The following is a 16,423-nucleotide window of genomic DNA, read 5'->3' on the forward strand; positions in this document are numbered from 1 at the left end:
GCCGTTTGTGTAAAGAGATAATATCAAGAATGGAGAACGTATCAAAACTGATTATTTTATGGACAATTTGTGTTTCAAACACAGGTATGAAAAAAAAAACAAAAAAAACATTTTGTTTAAATATATTTTATTTCACACAAAAGCTGCAAAATTATATTTATGAGGATTGGACAGGAAGCTGCATGAGCATCAAATTACATATTTTATGGTATGAAAAATCATCTGAATAGTGGATTTATTTTTAGCAAAGACCAAAGAGGTTTTACAAAAAGAAAATGATATAATACACATTCTAGAAATAGTGAATGAAATAAAAGTAAGTAAATTTATTTAAAGTGGTGGCATTAATTTTGGTAATAAGGGACAACAAAACATTTTGACATTTCACATATTAAATCATTTAGATAGTTGATTATGAAATTCTTAAGTATCACTCGTTCAGGAAATACCTTGTTTAAACATCTTGCTATCTTTCATTTTAAAGGAATTTTGAACTTTTTTTTATATTTATTTCAGAAAGTAAAGACCTATCACAGAGAGAAAAGCGATTTATTCTGCCAGCGGACACAGTTACTAGCACGCCATCGTTTCCGACGCCAACGACGTTTCCGTCTCCATTACCGAACCGAAGATACACAACATATACACAGACTGGACGGACGTCTTTTTTTACCGGGACTTCTTTGATAACTTCTGTTAAAGTGCAATGTCCGCATAAAAGAAGTGTCGGTTATCACAGGGTTTTACTAGACGACAATCTTATGCAAGAGCTTTACTTGAAGCTTATAGGAAATATAGATGACAATACTTTTGCAGGCAGCCTATTTGACGCTGAAACCAACTTCAAACATATGATAACATTGCCAACAAATAAAACACATGTAAGTCTATAAATAACTTTTAATAGTTTTATAATATGTTTGATATGTAAAACACTGTTTGCACGAACTCGACGGGCCTGGCAGATTTGTTCGAGGTATCCGTAGTTCGAGAAATTGAACGATGAATTTGAGCTAAGAATGATGTTTGAATTATCCGAGTTCGAGTGAACAAAGTTAGATTGTATTTGAATAAAGCCACCTTTACTCATTCTGAACAGTTTGGAGTAAATATATTATGAAGGACGGTGGATCTACAATGCCAGTATTCGTTACGGCCCTTACTATTCTAAAACAGGACTTGTTAATGTCATAAGTATATTAATATCTCATATGACATGAAACTTTTAGTTTTTTCTAACATTGTCCCTTATATTTTTAACTCAGCGCAAACATGGAGTAAGTGCAAAAACACACATCCATTTTTCTGCCCATAGTGTGACGATATGTAGTATTTGCGATTGACAAGTTTAACTTAATGTCTGTTTTAAACATCCATTTATCAAAATCTGGCATATCTATACTTATTTCTCATAAAAATGCTTATTAAATTTTACTGTTTACTTTTTTTTCTATGTAATTATCTTTTTCGTGATATGTGTAATCTTAGAAATTTCAAATTTGTTTTTATTCCACTTTATACTTTGAAAGTTGTATTTTGTTGAAAATAGTTGATACTGCGATTTTATGGAGTTGAAGAACCCCGTCTAAACATCCACTGTCAAATGTATTCTCATTTAAATTTGCTTTGCTAGTTTTTAAGGCAATATTTTGAAAATTAAAAGGACCGATGAAGTATTAAAAGGATCATACGTTATCAGTTTTGGTATGTTGATGTCAAAAAGATAATACTAGTATTTGTGTATCTTTATAAGAGTGATTTAAAGAAAACTGCATTTTTTTATAAGAATAAAAATTTGATCTGTAAGCATAAAACAATTTTGTTTAACATTCTATGCAGTATTTGCTCAAAGAATGTTTTACAGGATACAGGAAATATAGCTAAGAACATTAAAAAAAGAAAGAAACATATTACGTGACAACCCAAACTAATGAAGTGAATACATTTAACTGTACGTGTATTGCTTTTTTAAAAATATAAGGGTGCCACCATAGCGCTTTTCCCAGACCCGGCTGGGTTTTTTCTTGTGGTACCCGCATATTCCCAAAAATGGACACAAACTCTGCAGTAACCGCGATACGTAAAGACGTGTTTTTTCCCTATGTATAATGAAACAAAAACTATATCCTTGTAGAATCATCACCATGGTAATAACCGGCAAAAGTCCCAATTCGTCAGAGACTTGACAACATATCAGACTTGGTATGACTCCGTATTAAAAGATCTTCATAGCAAAAACGATACATACAACCACAGTAAAACCTCAGCTGATGGTTTTGCAGACCAGCTTGATGATATACTGAAAAGGAGAGAGGTTACAAAACAACAGTTGAAACAACTCCTCGGGATTGGACATGATATAGATGAGATCAAAGAATTCCGACTATCTAACAGACGAATTAAAAGAGACACAATAGGTAAGGACTTGATGTCAGTGTAATTTATGATAAAACCACTTTAACAAATATATTTTACTTTTATGTCTACAATTCTTTTGGTAGATTTAGATTGAGTTAACATGGTTAAAGTGTAATTATTATAATTTTGTCGCTTTCAGTATTAGTGTTGTCTCCGAAATCGGTTATTTCCATTAGTAACCGCTGAGAGCATCCTTATTTTTCTTAGTGTTTATATTCCCATTTCCATTTACACTTGCTGTATCTAGAGATTCATGTTTGAAGGTGCTGTACAGTCCAGAACTGAATATTGCCATCAACGCGGAAGTCCAACCGGAACTGGATACCTGCACATGTGTTCCGAATGTGCAATGACGACGCAATTTCCGGAAGACATGTTTCCACGTTACACAAACGAAATAACGTGTGATGAGTCAGACTGTGACTGCTTCCAAGTGCAAAATACAGGTATTAGTCTAAATATAATACTTTGGTCTTAGCATTATATATATCTTTATTCACTATCCTTTGAATATAATTATATCTACAATGATTTTCTCGAATACTTTGTGTCACTTTTTGTGTTTTATTACATTTCGTCACATAAACCGGTTTATAGGCAGTCTTGAATTCTTTATGATTGCCCTGCTACTTCTTTGTAATCCCCCGCCAAAGGTGGAAGAATATAACTTTGTGGCATTGTCCGCCTGGCTTTTTGTCCATTCGTCAGTGCGTGTTTGCGTACGACCGAAATTGAAACTGCTTATGATTGAGATATATTTGAGCTAGAATCACCAAACCTCACATAATTTTTAATTAGCAGCTTATGGCTTATGATATTATCCCCATTGACAAATAAAAGCGGAGTCTTCCCATTGATTTGGTTACAAATAGTTTTTTTTCGACTGTAGAGCTCTATAGCGCGGTGGTGTACGCGCAACTGTCGTCAGGACAACTGCAGTAACTTCAGAGTTATTGCCAAATAATTCTTTCACATTCCATTAATTTACACATAAAAGTGATCCATTGATGGATCTTCATGGAATTCAAAATGAACATAGATCACCGCAGAGTGATGGTGCATGCACATCTTTTATCATTATCTCTTCAGTAACTGCATAGTCATTACCTTTTAATTGTTTTAAAATCCATAGACATATCCGGAAATAAAAATATATCTTAAAATATAGTCCTCTAATTCACAAAACAACCTTTTCGGCGGGGTATATAAATTCACTGAATTTACTTTTTCTTTGATCTCTTCCAGCACATGGTAAGTGTCGGCCAATAGTGAAAAATATCCAAATGTTGAAACGGAGGACAGATGGATGTCGAATGGTGATTAAGAACGGACAAAATGTAGTTGTGGATGACTGGGAAATTTATGAACAACCCTTGCACGTCGGTTGTGAATGCATGTTCAAGAAAAACTCACTCTTCGCGCGCTTCATACCAAAGCACTAACTGTCTTGCACTTTGGTTGTAGTACATTTGTAACATATTTGGCAGTAAGATAAATATACCTGAGTCTATTGCTGTTGCGAGTGGACACTCCTTTTGGCATGATGGAAACGTCTTGCCTCAACGGTCGTCAAGTTTTAAAGGACCATCTGGCTAAAGTGAATCTTTGCTATCATCAATATTTTAAAATGTGTAACCTTATGAACATTTTGATCCATTATTCATCACTACTACATTTCCGAAATTAATTCTATATGTTTTAAAAAGAATTTCAAAATGTGTATGTGGCATATCAATTGAAAGTCTCTAAATGGAGTAAATATTATGATTTGAATTTCATGCAGACTTTGCAATTTCTCAAATATCTGTCTGTGGTTTCAACAATATTAAGTAACATTTTTGTTATCACAGTATTTCTGTTTTAAATAAAATAAGTATAGAAGATAACTGTTCTTGAAGGAAACAAAACAGAAATCGCTAAGTTTGTCAATTTCATTTTTTAAACTGTATTGGTCATCTAAAGCTTCAGTAAATTCTTAAATTGGCACAGATGGTCCTTTGGTCATAGCAGGTTGCTTGATCAAAGTTTGTGATTTTTCAATCTAACATATATATGTTATGCTGTGAGACAATCAGTTTTAAACTGAGATGTCATGTACATACTTCTTACAGTTTGAAACTTGCTTATTTATTTTTGACCTGTAATACGGTCGTTAAATTTGTGGTGCATTTTTGTTTGTAAATATAATCACGACATTTACTTGGCATTGTATAGTTGCATAATTTGGTATGTGCAATAGTGTATATCGTATATATAGTATGATCCATGTCGACGAGGTTTTGTTAGAGAATTTGTTTACAAAATCTAGTATTATTGTGTAAAATAATTCGGCTTTTACATTTTTTTAAAATATTTTTTCTTTGCGCATTTGAATTAATGCTAGTATTTCACTTTATGAATTATGATACAATATAGAATTGTTCTTAACGCCATTGGAAAAACAAGTTTATAAACTGTGTATCAATGCTTTATGTAGGACCTACTCAGATGTTCAAAATGAATCTTGAACTGTATATAATAAGTCACACAATCTTCCACTTTTTGATTATAACTGTGTCAGATGGGGTGGTACATCTACCTACAACAAAGACAGCTTGTCTAAACTTCAACAATGTGCGGCTAGGATAATTATTAAAAGTGACAGTATCATATTCTCAGCGAAGTAAAAACATGTTTTAACTCAGTATGAACTGCATTGAAAGTTAATTATTTATCCAACATACGTTTCCATATTTGCTAGTAAAGGCTCCGGGTGTAAAATTGTAAACAAGCCTCATTTGGATGGCATGTATTATGTTTGAAGTAATAAATTATGACATCAATTTGAGCCTCTCTGTGCAGCTCGTCTGGGTGAACCATGTAAGGCATTAATATCCAGCGCTAGGTGTAGGATAACCCAAAGGAGAGGGTGCTGTTTTGCCTATTCCTTTCCATATTTCCTGATTTGTGCATACAATTCTTAATAACTACCATCATCCTTAATACCATCCACATTTTGTTTGCATTTGTACACCTTACATTCTTCTCATTCGTGAGTTCTCACACATTGTAAATTCCATAAAAGTATCATTTTAATTGCATTTTAAAATAGTGTATTCATTATAATTTACACAATTTCTATCGTTTGTTCCTCAGTAAATTATACTTTATGGTGTTGTTTTCTAATTCGCATACAAAATCCTGTCACAACATACTTTTCTCTTTGTTTTCTTCATTTTTTCTTCTTTTTTGTCTTATCACTAAGTGTTATTGTCTTTGTAGTGTTGACATTTTTATATAATTTGTTATGTTTTCTTTCGTCTATTTCTGTAATAATAAATAATTAATTTACACTATTGCTGCGTTTTAAATGTAATCCAACGTTTTCCTGTACATTTCTCATATAGGAGTTTTTAGGGTTTTGGTGCGCGGATTACAAATAACATTATTCTTGAACAACATGTATATACTTTTAGCTCTGATGTTGCCTAGAAATTGAATTCCCTTTATACTACTACATGATGTTTTTTGCCATTTTGCCATTAAGGATTAGTTTGTTCAAAATACGTTAATTTAATTCATGTTCTAGGTTACATGCTAAGAACAGAATTTTAGAGGACCGTATGTTAGACTGGCTATAGCCAATTGTGTTATCCTTGTTAGATAAAGTTATTCTATTATTGTTATTATTAAAATGCAAGGTGCTGTAGAGTTTAATCAGATACTTTTACTCATTTTAATGTTGTTCAAAAATTAATATTTATTAACGATTTCATTAATTATGGATTTAATGAAATATTTTTGTAATTTAATATTTCTCTTAATATTTGTTTAAAACTGCGTTGCGTTTCTTATGGTGTTTTAAATAAATTGTAACTAAGCACACTTATGAAATACAAATACATGTAATTGTTGCTTTGGAAATGCTAATGATGAACTTAAATACAGGAAAAACATTTTAAGCAAGTTCTTTTTAACTTTTCGGCCATTCCTTACACCTTGAAGACATGAACGGTTCTGTTAACGGTTGACAGTTGGAAATTTTGGAAACTATATTTGTTATGAGATTTGCAAAAATCCACATTTAGTATGAAACCTTATGAATCAGGCAGCTAGAAGACGCTAATATTGGATGCAGTTTTAAATGCTTTTCTTTAGCAAGAATGAAAAATAATAATAACTTAAACACACCTGAATTAACACGATGTTGCTTGTTTTAGTTTAAAATTACGCTGTAATGAAAGTGTTTCAACCTGTCCAGTGCTAAAGCGAAACATAATTAATGTTGGGTTTAGTAACTGTAACTTCTTTTTACTTTTTTCAATGTTGACAGTCCATCTTGATTTTGATTCCATACCTCATCTTTTTAGTTTGATGTAGCTGTGATATGAAATCAAACTTTAGTCCTGTTTGGCGCCATATAATCTCTATCATGTTGGTGTGCCGTAAAACCCAAATTAAATCAGTGTCATTTGGTGTAAAACTCATCTATTAATGATTGCTCTCTGTATATTGCTTTTTCTATGATAAATTTTATTTATTTTTCGAAAACGTCATTATTACGTCATCGATCATAACTGCACTCGTGCACAATTGCAACATACAATTTGAAGAAGCGTACTGCATGTGAGTGACATGTTTTAGCCTATGCATGATTTGTTCAGTATTGTCGACTTATCGATATAAAAATCTTACATTTTTTGAGTCACATATAGCATATTGATGGTCGACCTATTACCATTGGCGGCTATAGAAAACTTGGGTACAAAGAAATTTATTTTTGGGCTGTAGGGTAAAACATTGTTTATTTAGAATCATATGCATTAATTAAATAGGAGACGTTAAAGGTTACAATAAATGTTATATAGACCTTTGAAAATACACGTTTGAAGTAGATTCTGTGTGGAAGTGGTATACACCATTTAAAACTTATATATAGATCTCCCACCAACTTTTGAATAAAAACTTGTAAACATGGCGTGATCACTCATGCTGCTTTGTAAGTTCAATGCCAAGGTCTTATATCTTCATTTAAAAAAAATCCCGTGAAAAGATGGACTGAATAAACTATTAACACATGAAATCTAATTTGTACATTTATTTTGTCAAATAGGCTTTTTATTTTAAAGTCAAAGTATAAATGCTGAATTGACAGAATAATTAATTTTGTACAAACATTCTTATCTTGTTTTATTTCATTGAATTTTTTCTTCATTCTGATGTCATCAATACTTGAATTTGTCAAAGTTTTTGTTGTTAAAATTTTAATAAAAATTAAATTCAGTTCGTTTGCTTATTTCTTTTTGCTATTTTTAACCGTGGACTGTTTTTATCCACTTAATTTCACACATTATGACGTCAGGTTGCCCATGAAGAGATTTAAGAAATAGTTTTCATTGAGAAAATTATTTAGTGACGCAGATCAGCTTTCTAAAATAAGGATTATGAAAGCTTTTTTGACATATTTTATTCGAATGTTTGCAAATTATATAAGCCCAGCTTTGCTTTCGGTCCCATTAAATGCACAAAAAGAGATAACGTTTTACATCAAACTTCATTTTTTCCTATTCGCACTAAATAAATATCTGTCAGACTTAACGAAATGAGGTATCAAACAATAATTAGGAAATGAGTTAAAGCTTATTCACATGATCAAGAAATATTTCAAAGGCATTTTATTGCCATCTAATGCAATGGTACAATGAAAAAAAAATTATAACTTCATGATCACCAAATATATATCTACCGTTCCATGAAAAAACCTGTATTAGTGACAAAAATTCAAAATTCAAATTCAAATTTAACTTTAAAATCTGAAAATTTGAAGCAATTACCTTCACTTTTTCAAGACTTACAGTGTGTTTAAGTAAGTCACACATGGCATTTAGAGAAGTGACATTTATATATATAAGGTTGAAGGATCAGTTCGTACTCTGTGAGCTTGAAGAACATAAGCAAGGGCAAAAAAAGCACAGGTCACCGTACTCGTTTTTATTTTTTTTCACCCACTAAGCATTTCTGAAATTAAGTAAAATTGAAAAAAGGGTACTTTATAAAACATATCATATCCCACTTAATGTTAAAAGGTCTTACAGGTTACTATGGATAACAAGGTGATATCAGTACCATACAAGCATAGATGTTAAGATTTTAAAAATGTTTTGCTGCTTTAGTGACAAACAAAAATGCTTCAAAATGGAAAAAATGTCGTTGTCACCGTGAATCTAAGAGATATATTTAGAAAAAAATCTTTAAAAACTGTTGAATTTTGATATATGTAGTTCTTTTTGTTTTAATTTATACTTCCTAGATAATATAAAGTGCTATTTTGAACACTTTTCTATCATTATATTTATCAGACAGAAAAATATCAGAACCAACATGATCTGCTTTAATAGATAATTGAAATTACCGACCCCTACTACATTAACTTTAGGCAAGTGTCAGTCAGAATCTGTTTCATCAAATCGTACATTATTAGCCATATTTTAATTACTTAGTATCAATTTTTGTCATAATTTTGTTAAAAAGAAATACTAGAAGAAACATTTGTCCAAAATGGCGGATATCCTGACAAATTATGCGTATAACTAACTTTATTAAACACCATCCATTTGAAAATTTAGATAACTGTGTAGTTTTTGTTTCATAATGCGCCTTTTATCTAAATACCTCTGTTTTTTCATGGTGCATTTGTGCTTTGCAATTATGGCTGCAGTGACAACACAAATAACATGCAATAATTATATCATGTCACTAATACACTTTCTCATGGAACGGCAAAATGATAGTTTTTCAGTAATTACAAACTGGAGACATTTAAGAATGATATCTTACAACAGAAAGATAATTGCCAATATTTATACACACGCTATGCCGAGAAATCGATACATTTCATTTGCACTAAAACATAAAACAGTTAAACAGTAAAACGACATGATATCCATTTTAAATCAGTGATTATTCGTCTCCCTTGAAATTCCATAATATTAGTTGCAGATAGGTCTAACCGGCTCCAAGGTACCTGCTTTGACAGCAGGAAGCGTTGTCGAGTTATAGCGTAAACAGTTACTCAACCGCCCGAAATTCCCATATACAGTGATAGAATCTTTTCCTTGCATACCATTTTCATCAAACAATGATAAATATAAAATCAACGTCCGAAAACAAGAATGACGTCATTATGTTTCAAAGAAAACGGTTAAAGTAAGCTTTTTGTATGAGAAAAATACTAAAGGGAAAAGTACGAGAGCCATCTTACACTGCTCATTTTACACTCCGGATATGTTTCAGCATCAGTGAAAGTGCTGGACTCCCTCGTTCGGTATGCAAGAACGAGATAACCACAACATAAGCATATACCCACCTGAAACGACCTTCTTCTGATCCCACTTTCTGTTACAGTATATATAAAAAGTACCATTCACAACCACGTAATGCTTCAAACTATTCTGTTTGAAATAGGACATTCATAACACCAACCAATTGTCAAGTGGCCCAAAATATACTGATAAATGAAGTTTGCGGCTAGATTTTGAAAAATGAACGAATGGGTGATGCTTTACATGAAGTTTCCAATTATCTTACAACACAAAGAACACATATTATATATTTTCAAAACCAGCACCACAAATTTTGCCTCCATCAGTAATATTGCACTGTTTTCTTTTTCAATCCACCTTTTGGTATCATACGACAGAATATAATGAATACCAATAAAATGAATACCAATGTGCTATTCACAAAAGCCCATTACTGCAGTTAGGTCCCTCTTATCGTGTATCCATCTAGAATAATTAAATTTCTAAGAATATTGATCAAACGTTTACAGGATCAATTTCATCTGTCGGCTGTATAAACACTTCCGTTTCCGTTTTCTCGTAGACTGGTTCTTCTTCCGGTTTGTCGGTTGCTGGTTCCTCTGTTGTATGCGTATTTTGTAGCATGGTGTCTCCGGTTTCAGCGGATGTATACTCGTTACTTGACTCGGCAGCATTAAATGATTCAGACCTTAGGGACTGAATAAGTCTCTGAAAACGGTAATGAGACAGAAAGATAACATTTTTTATGTAAAATAGATAAACTGTCTGTCAGTTTATTAGTTTCCGTTAAAACTGTCACTTAATCTTTGCTTCGTGGTTGAAATATTAATATGTTTGCTAAAACAACCATACGAAGAAATATATATCACTGGTAAATTGTGCAGATGAAGGCATTGCCGCTTAGATATTGGTAGAGGGGATTTTCTGAATAATTTAATGCAAAAATATGACAAGTGTTAGTTTCAAATTTTTAATATGTAACAACGCCGTTACTATCAATTCTCTTTTAGCAGTAATGCATCGTGCGTTCTTGAAGAAATGAATATATGAAATCGCATGTTATAAAGTATTTTATATCAAACTTTCATTCCGCATAGGGTACTTAAATGTAGAAAGCATATTGACCGACTGTATTAAAGCATTTTAATATACAAAGTTTTACCTAGAAAAGCAAGTTATGAGCTCTACCTGTTTTATTGTTCCCTTTTGTTTGAAAACGGCATGAACGGCACCCAGAACAAGACAGATGGCGATTGGTGCAACAGCAATGACCCAGCCAAGAGTTTCCGCCCATCTCTGTTCATACCCAACAACTGGGGTCGGGTACACGTACACAGCAAAGTAATATACCAACAACACCTGCAAATATCACATGTATAACACAGTCTGGTAATTTCCGTTACACCGAATCTTACGCAAAGACCTGCATTTTTACAAATATTTGATGAGAGAAGTACCAATAATTTAATAGTGTTTTTGTAGTTACAGACTTGACATTTGGTTCTCTCCCTTCTCCGGCTACAGATCCCTAACCCCAGTCTTTGAAAAAATGAACTTTTTGAAAAGCCAACATTTCATAGGATATTTAGAATATTCGTATATCTTTTTCATAATTAGTTCAAATTAGAACATGTACTTGACTGAGGGTTGAATACTTGATCACCTCAGTAAAGTGTTCTATAACATTCAATGTTGTCAATAACCTCGCTTTATGGCTCTGTACGTAAATTTTCGTGTGCAACATAGAAAGTTGTGCATATATAACCATGTAATCATTCAATTTCTCTTTCAATTTCTCTATATGGATAGTCGCTTTTTCTGTTTTACGTATAACTAACAGCATTAGGGGCCTTAAATAACTGAGTTATTCCATGACTGTAGCGTTAAGTAATTACTTAGCAACAAGATACCAACACTTACTGATGAAATTAACGCTGCAAGACCATACCATAAACTCATAAACGCTCTCTCTATAGGGATGTACAGCACTTCTTGTTTAACTGAAGAATATTGTGAAAGAGAATAGTAATAAAACAAGGAAGAATACATTATTCATAGTCGTGCACATAAGTTACTTTAGATGCCAAATTGCACCACGGTGTACGTCAATTCACTATTATTAACTCATGAATATTTAACTTCTTAACAAAAGAAATTACAGCTGAAACTCGGTAACTCGAATTCCAAGGGATCGAGCGTTTGACTTCGAGATAACCGAAATTCGACGGGTCGGGATTTGAAAATGTCTTCGATATATATCTTCGAAATTGAGATAGAGGAGTCCGAGATATCGAGTTTCAACAGTATAATCATTAATAGAACAATTCCATATGTTATGTTTTACTGTTCCAATGCAAAACATGACTATTGATAGCTCTTAGTCTCTACATTATATATATATCATCCGAATTTTAGCATAAAATCAACATTTGGTATAAGTATATACTCATTGTAGCCAAATATTTAACAACATTTATAAAACTAATGAATATCATATCAACTTATTGTAGGAAACAATATATCAAAAATCGCACTCAATGTGAACGCGATAATACACGTTAGAGATCGATATCTACTCTCTGTTTCCGACAATAAATAGTAGACATCCATATATATTAACGGTTACCAACAACAAATGGTACAGATTGACATATACTCACTTTAACCGACAATAAATGGTACAGATTGAATAAACCCACTGTAACCGACAATATGGTACAGATCACTGTGTACTTACTACAACCGACAATAAATGGTACGGACTGAAGAAACCCACTGTAAGCGAGAATATGGTACAGGTCAATATGTACTTACTACAACCGACAATAAATGGTACACACGGATATCTATTCCCTATTACCAAGAGTAAATCACATGAAGTTAGCTTTATACTCACTGTAACCGACAATAAATGGTACAGATGAAATTATGATCATCGTAAATATCAGACGGTCCACATAGTCATTCACAATAGCATACAGGTGGATACCTCCCTGCAAAATAAAATGTAGAAATGTACTCTAACAATGAAGAACAATAGTATGGTGGTGTGATGCGGTTTGGTAATAATTCAATTCGTGATAACGAACTGGTATGCCGTAGTATAAACCTGAACTTTGTATAGTGAAATAACAACGAATTTCTTGGTTTTCATATGTTGAAATGTCGATTGTCATTTAAACGAAATCTATATTATAAATGACAAATAAAGCTTTAGCATGAATTTGGATCTGGAACGATAAAGTCTTCAAAATGTCTATGGCTTATCTTTGGTAGCGCTTTTAAGGCTTTGTCGCATCATTCGGATTGCGTATGTCACTTTATGACAGAGAAGGCAATCTTTAATATTTTCCGAAGAATATTTTTGACAGTTCTAAACGAGAATTATGCAAGTACGTCCGCAACCTTGTTTAATAGGCATAAACTAACTTACTTGTATCGCATATGAGATAGACAGTAGAAAGGAAACACCGCACGCGGCGGCCACGAGGAATTCTCGTCTGCGGAAATAAGACATGATGAATTTTGGTGTAGATGGAAGAAGGTTTTCCCATATCGCAATGAGATGAATAGCCTGAAATACAATAATTTCTATTTTTTAGGGTATTTCTAGCAGTTTTCAGCATGGTTATTTACTACAGACTGTTATGTCGCTATATGTACAATTAAATATCATATGCAGGCATTTGATCAAGTCATATCAGAAGAAGGAAATTCTTCTTTTCAAACTGTTCCAAAAATATTATGTATGGAAGTTAAAACACTTAAAATCTTGTATTACATTCGGGACCAGTTCTGATAAATGCAGGCATAACTGTGTGTACCGGGAAAATTTTACAACTCGTGATTTGTTCTTTAATTAGAAAGTTAAGTGACGTAGTTTTTGGTTGCCAATGACAACCAATTTATTTTATTCATTTAAACCATTAGCCGATAATAAATCAAAATACAAAAGCCTCACCCACGTGTGCATGTTCACTGCAATTTGTTCTGCACAGCGATTCTATTCTTAGAACTATAAAATACGGTATTTAAGACTATTATAGTCTGTAACAAGATTTTTTTACCTGGTGATGAAGCCCGAACAGGAAAATGCAGATAAACAAGAAGAATCCGATTACGGGAGACAACTCCATACGTTCAAATGTTGTCGGTATTGCAATGAACAAGAATGGCAGTCCTGGATAAAAATGATAATTATGGATACCACAAGTTTGATTAAACTCTTGAAGTAAAACATATGGCTAAAAGGAAATACTTAACATAACTTAAGGAAATTCTACATTAGTTTTTATATAATTTGCGGAAAAATCTTTCTGGTTTCTTATACTGAAGATATTTTCAATTTCATATATTTCTAATGACTAGGATTTTTTTCTTTATTAACTCGCATCTTACATATATAGAAAGGTTACGTTTTTAGAACTTTGCTAGCCTCTTGGTCAAGAACCAGAGCCAGCAACCGAAATTAAGTCTGTGACACGGAAATACGAAACTAGGGCTCTTCTGCAATGAGTCAGTAAAATCTAAAACTGACTTTCAGTGACATGAATGTGACCTACTGACTTACTTTCTTGTTTTTAAGATAAGCCTTGAAATGTGGGTGACATGTACAGTTTTGTACACTGATCTGAAAACTGACTTTCAGCGACCATGAATGTGACCTACTGTCCTACTTTCTTAATATTTATAGCATCAGTTTGACATTTGATACATGTAGCTCATATTACTCAGGTTAGCGATCCAGGGTCATTATGACCCTCTTGTTTAGAAATACTCCAGAGTAGAATTGCGGGACAGACGGACGAATAGGCGAATATATTCTTTACCTTTGGGGACCAAACAGTTTGCATTCAAAGCAGAAACAACACTTCACTGTGATATATTAGCATTCAACACTTTTCTTTATAGATATCTCATTTAAAAACTGCGTTGTCAATAATATATCTGATCTATTGGTTACACTCTACTGGTAACAAAGCAAATGTATTAGAAACAAATACAAATGTGGCTCATTTCTAAGATGAACCCTGCCTGACTTTGCATGAACATATCAAAATTGCCACGATGTAAGCATGAGCTGGAATACCTTATCATTGATAGATCTTATATAATCTAGATGGTCAGTGTGAATGGATACAGGTTGAACAAGTGAATGAAGTATTGCCATGCAATACAAAGTCCCTCACTGGAAGGCACCTAATTTTCTCTACTGTAGTATAACATAATGAACTGATATCTGTCAATGATGTATAAACAATATTGTACTATATATATACAATATAATATAACAAAGCACTTGGATTAATATTTGCATATATAAAAACGTACAGTTGTTTTCATTTGGAATTTTTTGGCCGATTATACAAAAAGTTATCATAAAAGTTATTTATAGTAACAACAAAGTAAAATAAACCCTAAAAAATCTATAAAATATTAGTCCACAAGAAACACTTTACCAGGTAGAAGTAGATCAAAATACACCTAAAATTTGGATGTACCGTGCATGTTGTACCACAGAAAAGTGGTCTCAATTTTCCCCTACGGCAAGTAATAAAAAAGTTATAATATCTATTTATAGTAAGTACAAAGGGACATAATTCTAAAAAAAAGTGTGCCTCATAGTGGTGAACATTTCTGCCAAGTTACATCAAAATCCCTCCATGCTTGAAGAAGAAATGCTCCGGCCAAAGTCATTCTTGAATTTTACTTTTAACCTCTAAGTATGACCTTGACCTTAGACCTAGAGCCGGGGCTTTGCGCACAACAGGTTGTCTCATCCAGGGAAATGTTTGTGCCAACTGATATTTAAATCCTGTTTTGCATGACAAAGTTATAGACCAGACAGGAAAAAAATCCTATTGACATTTGATCTCAAAGTGTGACCTTGACCTTTAAGCTAGGGTTCTGGGTGTTGCACCTGACACGTCTTCTCATCATGGGGAACATTTATGCCAAGTAATATTGTAATCCCTTGATGGATGACAAATTTCTGGACCGGACAGGAAAAAAAAACCCTATTGACATTTGGCCTCCAATTGTGACCTTGACCTTTGAGCTAGGGGTCCGGGTTTTGCGCATGACACGTCGTCTCATCATAAGGAACATTTGTGCCAAGTAATATTAAAATCCCTTCATGGATGAAAGAGTTATGGACCGGACACGAAACAGACCCTGTTCATGCCATGTTAACATTTGACTGCTAAGTGTGACCTTACCCTTGAGCTAGGGGTCTCAAAGTTGTACACGACACATCATCTTATTATGAGGTACAATTGTGCCAATGGATATTAAAATCCCTTCATGGATGGGAGAGTTATGGACCGGACAGGAAAAAAGCCCTGTTGACCTTTGACCTCCAATTGTGACCTTGACCTTTGAGCTAGGGGTTCGGGTTTTGCGCTCGACACGTGGTCTCATCATGGGGAACATTTGTGCCAAGTAATATTAAAATCCCTTCATGGATAAAAGAGTTATGGACCGGACACGAAATTGCGGACGGACGGAATGACAGAATGACAGAATGACGGAAAAGCGCATTCCTATAGTCCTCGAAACTGGTTTTCAACCAGTAGGGGACTAATAAGCACTGCTTGATCATTGATAATTGTACATTGACTGTACGAGCGAAAAGAGAATTGTGACAGGAAATCAATAACAGGGGAGACAACAACTATAGCTGGTAGAGATTTCGGTAACTATCT

General features: G+C 33.2%; 2 protein-coding genes across 2 annotated transcripts; one reads left to right on the forward strand and one right to left on the reverse strand.

The window, feature by feature from the left end:
- Positions 1–1,116: 1,116 nt before the first annotated feature.
- LOC123547529 (uncharacterized) lies at positions 1,117–6,096 on the forward strand. Its single transcript, XM_053550663.1, has 4 exons — positions 1,117–1,143; positions 2,135–2,417; positions 2,682–2,864; positions 3,664–6,096. Exons 1-4 carry the CDS (start codon positions 1,117–1,119, stop codon positions 3,858–3,860), a joined length of 690 nt encoding a protein of 229 aa, XP_053406638.1. The 3' UTR covers positions 3,861–6,096.
- A 1,384-nt stretch (positions 6,097–7,480) lies between these two features.
- Positions 7,481–13,922, reverse strand: LOC128559601 (sodium- and chloride-dependent GABA transporter 1-like). Its single transcript, XM_053551793.1, has 6 exons — positions 13,787–13,922; positions 13,153–13,293; positions 12,616–12,712; positions 11,640–11,719; positions 10,908–11,078; positions 7,481–10,427 (listed from the first exon to the last, which is right to left on the reverse strand). Exons 1-6 carry the CDS (start codon positions 13,853–13,855, stop codon positions 10,215–10,217), a joined length of 771 nt encoding a protein of 256 aa, XP_053407768.1. The 5' UTR covers positions 13,856–13,922; the 3' UTR covers positions 7,481–10,214.
- Positions 13,923–16,423: the final 2,501 nt, after the last annotated feature.

This window comes from Mercenaria mercenaria, chromosome 9, assembly GCF_021730395.1.
Source record: "Mercenaria mercenaria strain notata chromosome 9, MADL_Memer_1, whole genome shotgun sequence".
Classification (NCBI taxonomy): Eukaryota; Metazoa; Mollusca; class Bivalvia; order Venerida; family Veneridae; genus Mercenaria; species Mercenaria mercenaria.